The sequence below is a fragment of the Populus nigra genome, chromosome 17 (genome assembly GCF_951802175.1).
Source record: "Populus nigra chromosome 17, ddPopNigr1.1, whole genome shotgun sequence".
In the NCBI taxonomy this organism is placed as follows: domain Eukaryota; kingdom Viridiplantae; phylum Streptophyta; class Magnoliopsida; order Malpighiales; family Salicaceae; genus Populus; species Populus nigra.
Genome location: NC_084868.1, coordinates 7,206,469 through 7,213,354, shown reverse-complemented (window position 1 = coordinate 7,213,354; position 6,886 = coordinate 7,206,469). Strand labels below are relative to the sequence as shown.

Genomic DNA, 6,886 nt, shown 5'->3' with positions numbered 1-6,886 from the left:
CTTCAGGTAAAACTTCTCATGGACTTCGAAGCATAAAAATTCTCTTTCAGCCTGTTCCCTTCAGGTAAAATGCTTCTCGCTCATTCAATAATCTTGTCATACCCGGCCTCACTCAACCTGTGATTTGACTTGATGGTGAACACCTGTGTTACGGCCGATAATTTACTGTGGTTAGTGCAGCCATCCCATAATGGTTCGTCATAATCTTTCAACAAATCAAAAAACCTAGCTGCATCTGCATTAGGTTCTTCTTCTATGATTGGACATTGACTGAAATTACCTTGATTCATTCTCATTGCATCCATAACCATATTTCTGTAAGGATTAGTGTTGTTATTTGCCGCTCCATGCACGTTGCTAGCACTAAAAGTAGACCCAACCACCGATTCTCCCATTCTCCTCTTACTAACAAATACTTCTCCATGTGCATACCAACACTGGTAATTCTCCATAAACCCTTTGTGTAGAAGATGCATCATTACAACATCTGGATGCATATATTTTTTTTTTATTTTGACACTTCCTGCATGGACACCTAATACCGCCTCCAGTAAAATTTCTGGGAATAGATGTTGCGAAATTAATAAAACTCTGAACCCCGTTACAATAATCAATCCTCCACAATCCTTGGGGTGAATCTCGATACATTCATGAACGATCATCCATGACTTATATCGAACCTCTATAAAACTATAAAGACATCATGTATTAATTAACTAAGTTAGGTAAATAAACTTGCAAAAATATAACTTTACCACTCCAACAAACCAATCACAACTTCTCATAAATATTAAATATTCATTATCATTTATCAACGTCCATAAAAATTAATATATATAAATTTACAGAAATTACCACTCCGCAATACCATTGGTAAAACTTTAAATGGACTCATTAAGCAAACTATTAATTATTTCAAAACTGCACATGTAATTCGGTAGTTCCATAAAGTTTTAACAATTTACAAACAAATACAATCTTACAAAATCTAAAACAAACCATAACAGGTATAGAATTATACATTCATATACTAGAAGTTTGTTTGAGAAATAACAATAAAACATGTACATCTACTAACAAAATACATATACTATAAAAACAATAAAATTGACATTTAATTAAATGTTAAAATTTAAAAAGATAGAATTACTTACAAACATGGATAAAATCCATCGGTAAATCAGAACACGGATGCTGTGACCACAAAACTTCAAGAAATATAACTTGTTGTGCTGAGATGAGGGAGATTTTTATTTGGGGGGGAGGGGGGGCTAGTTGTTTGCAGATGGGGAGAGTTGGGATTAGGAAGAAGAAGGAGAAATAGGAGAGGAGAGGGTCGGCAGAGAGGACATATATTAACTTTTTCCGACGGTTTCACCGATGGCTTTTCTGTCGGTGATTCTGAGGGAAAAATCGACACGTCACTATACGGATTTGCTATTTCGAATCTCTTGGTTATTCCGTCAGCATTTTAAACAGCGAACCGGTCACGTCACTGTATGGGCTGTCGTTTTAAATCCGTCGGTAGAAATAACCCTGCCAAAACCTCCACGTCAGCGACCCGCCTTTTTTTTAATTCGAAAACTTTTCCGTCCGTAATTCAGTTGGTAACTATCGACGAAAAGTGGTTTTGGCGGGGTTATTTTTACCAACGGAATCACCGACGGGGAAAAGTTTTCATCGGTAATTTTGACCTCAAATTGCCGACATAAATATTCCATCTATAAATTCATTGCTATTTAGCGAATTTCTGGTAGTGACCTGGTTAATCGATTGTTTTTTGTTTCCATTTCCCTTTTCATTAATCTCTCTCAAGTGGACCTTTTATGGGTTTGAATGGGATGAAATTTGGGCTTAAATTAAAGAGTCATTAGATAATTAGAGATTACATTGAAAGAAAAAGGCTTGGGATTGAGCGGAATGAATTCTAGACTCAATTGAAAGGTTATTAAAGAAGCACGGACTAAAATAAAGAAAGTGGGCAAAAATTATCTCGCATGTAAAGAACACGCACCAGCATGTTTAAAGACCAGCCATAACGTGGTGGTGCTTACTGCTTCCTTCAGCCTCCAAATGAGATCTTCCTTGGTATCTGTAGAAGCGTCTCAACAAGGACATCCATTAAAGGTGGTATGTGGTGGCTGTTTCTATATGACATGGCACAAACAACTAGTTTTCTTTTTCTTATTTTCTTTTTTCTCTTCTCCCTATGAATTCCTTATCTCTTTTTTTCCGTCCCTAAAGAGTTTTATTTTTCCCTATTTTCCAATTACAATCCCTTGATTTAAAAAAAAAAACTTGAATAATATTTTGCAAGACCAAGATTGAGGCAAATGACTTTTTTTTTCCTTTGAGAAATGCATAATGAGCTCATTAAAACAAACTATCAAAGTCAATCCTAAATAAAAAAAAATGAAAAGATCAAATCAAAAAAAAATATTTCAAGAAAAAAATAACAAAAAAAACTAATATTTGATAACAAATGTTGTTACAGTAAATGCAACATTAAATTGGATAGGCGCTTTAGTTTTTTTAATTAATAATTGATATTTGATTATATTATATTACATTATATCCAAGATTCACTAACATTAGAGGCTATTAGCTATTTGATTTGCACTTCATCATGGATCAAATAATTTCTTTTAATAAAAAGAATAAATATACAAGCTTTTCTAACGTGTTTTTGGATATAAAAAAATTCTCAATCTTAAACCAAAATACTTATACACTCATTTAATTAGATAAATTAATATTTGATAAAGAGATAACTAATGTACCTTATAGGGATTAGAGTCATGAGAGTGATAGATAACTTGAATGATGTGATTAGGATACTAAATTTGAATGATATAAAAGAATTAATGGTGTTTTTAGTTAAGATACCATTTGATAATTAATGATATAAAATTTCTTAAATGTTGGTTAGCGACATTTGTAATTTGGTAATTATTGTTCCAAACAGACATGTAAATTGTTAAATAGTTTTCATATATTATAATTATTTTAACTACAGGATCCTCACAAGTTCGAGCTGAATAGTAGACTTCTTTTGTTATTAGTCATGATGGTATGATGGTAGACCTTAATGTTGAATTTAGAAATATTATATACTTATTATATAATGTAATTCTAGTATTGTCTTTTGAGATGTAACTAAATCTATTATTAAACATGAATGTATTAACTTAAATTCTTTATATCATTGTAGTATTTTGTATAATCTTAGTCTTTTATATCTTAACTAGAAATGTATTGAACTTTATTTATTAATCTTTTACAATTTGTTTATGTTGAGTTTATAAGATGACTGTGTAGAAATCATTATGTGGAATGTAATAAGCAAAAGCATAAAGAATGGACATAGTCTATTTTGATCTTATTGGATATTGAAGTGATCCTGAATGTTGGATCTTATATAAAATTGAGATTTATATAGGTGAATAATGATTTCGACACTTGGGAGTATTCAAATATAAGGGAAACTCTACTGAAATTTCAGTAGATATACCCACACACAAAAAAAATTCTCTAATTTCACATTATCTATGACTTTGAATATGTTAATTTGTATCCTAAATATGAGGTCATTACAAAAAAAATTAAAACATTAAAAGGATGATGATTAAATTTGATATAAAAATCAAATTAAACCAAATAAAAGGGATGGAATTGAAGAAAAGAATCAGTCAAAGGAAAATAAAACAAAATAAAACAAATAGTAATCAAGAGAATGACGATCAAATTAGATATAACAAACAAATGACAGGACACCTTTATACTCTGACAAGGAGAATAGAGAGAAAAGAAGAAGGAGAAGAGAAAAACTCATTGAAGCCTAACAACCACGTTGTTGCACATACACGTTGTACCACTAGAAAAATGATGTTAACGCGCTTTCAATACTATCGCAAAATGCAGTGTTTGACAACTAAAAGCTTTTGCACCAGTCACTCGAAAGGCGTGAACAATGTCGACTCGCTTCTATATACGTGCCATCTATTTTTTTTATTAATATTTTATATTTACTACAAAATCAAAGTGCCCCTTAGTCCACCTTGAGTATATAAAAAAAAATTTAAAAATAAAGAGTAAAAGATGAAAAAGCCTTTGCAAGGAAGTTTTAAGTTTTTTTTTTTTTTAATCTTAATAACAGTTAAGAAATTTCATTGTGCATAAAAAATAAAAATCTCCATAGAGCCCTTGGATGCAAGTTTTTTTTTTTTTTTGCTTAAATGGTTATTTTATTTATTTTACTAAATATTATAAAAAGATTGTATGACTCTAATTAATTTAAAAATGAGTGGTGAAAATGTCATATCACCCTAATGGCCAGTTATTTAGTTTGTTTTGAGAAAAGCAAAATTATCTTTTTGGTGTGTACTGCTAAAGTGATTTTCCACGTGTTTTATAGTTTTTTTTTTTAATTGTTGCGGGGTCTTAAATTTCAATTGAAGATGGCGTAGGCTGCTTAGATTAACACCATTTCTGGCTATTTTTTTCTAGCTGTATTTTGCTTGTCGACGGCATTAGATTAAAGGCATCTGGTATTATTTTCTGTCTCTGTTTTCTGCACTGTTCTGAGTTGCATCCTCTGTCCAGTTTTTTGGTCCAATTTATAAAGGCTTTTTATTTTATTTGAAATTTGGGCGCTTTTATTTTAGCGGATCCTGTTGCTACCAATTATCAATTCACCTGTAAAAGAAATCTTATTTGCAATTTAGCATGATATTTGAACGTAAGAATCACAAAAATGAGCGGGGAGGAAGAAGAACTCAGTCAATCATGGTACATTACATTAAGAGGAGAGGCAGAGTAACCAAAGAATAATCCAACTCAGTTCAAACCACAACAGAACGATAAAACAATAACTCCTCAACAATGTCCAAAAACAAAAACTCATAGCTTCAATGAAATTGCTGCGATCAGCACAACACCGAAGGATACTGTTGCAATGGATGCACCTGAACTATTAACAGATGCATCTTCCTTGGACCCTGCAGGAGCTTTTGCTGGAACATCTTTCTCGGGCTTTGAAGGTGCAGGAGCTGGTGCTGGTGCTGTACCAAAAAGATCCAACGGCAGAAGGACCTGATCCACCTGATACACAACTAACTGGCCATCGGTGTATATAGTGTTTGCCACGGTTGCAGTATTAACCCCTGTTGTTATGTTCACTTGATTCCCCGATGTTGTCACATTGAGCGGGAACTCGCCATCAGCACTATTTCCGGCTTGAGTGCGCAAGGGATTGCTGACAGTTTGGAAGTTTGACATGGAAAGGAAATTTGGAAGGATGTGAAATTGCACCAATTGGACCTTTTGTTGGTCGCTGAGCGAATTCAGTGTACCTGCTTTGAGGTTAGCAAAGGAATTATCAGTTGGTGCGAAGACTGTTAGGCCTTGGTTTGAATTGTTGAGTTGTGTGTTGATTTGGTCAGCCTCTTGGGTGCTTTTCAACAACCGAATTAAGGTTGTGAACTGACCAGCTTTCGCAAGGATCGCCGTTATGTTGGTTGGACCTGAAGGTGCTGGAGATGGGGTTTGAGCAAAAGTGGTGGAGCTGTAGAGGAAGAACATCAAGAACGGAACGAATGGGGAGAGGAGTTGCTTTCTCATCGTTGTAGGATATTTCAAATCTTGAGTGTGTTCAAACTTACTGTTTGCTAATTGTGATGAGGAAGAGTTTGAGCTGTAGGGAGAGGAGTGGGATGTATATATTGTGGGGGTAGAAATGTTTAGTGGTTGTTATTGTTAGGTGAAAGGCTACAAATTTGAAGGTGAGAAGAGAACCTCAATGCTGATCTCTATTGGTAAGGTGAAAGGGAAATCCAGAGATATTGCTTGGCAAGACAGGAAATCCAGTAGGGAATACGTAAATTTAAGAGTGCGTGGGTACCAGTGAGAAATGATGCATTGGTTGTTGCTTGTGCTCAGAGACAGCTACAAGAAGGAACCTTCAAGCTCAAGTTTTCAGCATTCAATAATAGCATCACTTAGGGTTCTTAATGATTACGAGGGGCCAGTGCATGGTCGCCTCCACTATGGATATCTCAAAGGCACTTCTTTATACAGCCTTGAGATTCACAGGGCGTTTGTCCATGAAATTTAGGCGATTCAATGTACTATAGAATGCTAGTCGGAGAAGACATGATTTACAGCATGTGATGGGAGATTTTGGACATAGATTTTTTTTATTATTCTAAATTTATCCGTGCATTGTCTCTTTAAAATTCAATAAGCAAGAACCATAGTTTTACTATGCAAGAGCTAATCCAGAAATACTTTAACAAAACAGAAATAAGTAAATAGTTGGTAGGTGTTACTTGACGTTATAATCGATCATACTAGATGGATAATAATGGTACTGTGTGTTGTTGCAGGGATGCAATTGGATTGGCTGGAAGCCAAAAGATAGGTGTTTCAATCAAATTGTCGAGAGAATCACTGCTCCATTTACCTGGCTTGCCAGTTGAAGGCCATTATTAGAAGCTCCGAACATGCCTTTTTCAGAACTTTTTAATCATTTACTATCCCTTTTTCTTGCAGTTGCTCGACATTATCATTTGGATAAAGATGACAGCTAGTTTTCAGTTGGAAAAATCATATTTGACTCGGTGGGAGGTCAACAAATCAATGTTCAAAATGAAAACTAGAATGATGGTCAACACTTCATTGCAAGCCGGGCTAATTTTTTTTAATGTAAAAATAATATTCAAATGATGATAACTCGAGTTAATCGGGTTAACTTGACTCATACACGACCTGAAATATGAGATCGGGATAACCCTGCATAAAAAAAAGCAAAAAAAAAAACTAATACATGACATGTGATATGAGATCGGGATAACCCTGTATAAAGAAAAACAAAAAAATACCATAAAGT

General features: G+C 34.0%; 1 protein-coding gene across 1 annotated transcript; it reads right to left on the bottom strand.

Moving 5' to 3' along the window:
• Positions 1 to 4,775: 4,775 nt before the first annotated feature.
• On the bottom strand, positions 4,776 to 5,853 carry LOC133676643 (fasciclin-like arabinogalactan protein 11). The gene has a single exon (XM_062098357.1). It carries the CDS (start codon positions 5,617 to 5,619, stop codon positions 4,900 to 4,902), a length of 720 nt encoding a protein of 239 aa, XP_061954341.1. The 5' UTR covers positions 5,620 to 5,853; the 3' UTR covers positions 4,776 to 4,899.
• Between the last annotated feature and the right edge of the window lie 1,033 nt (positions 5,854 to 6,886).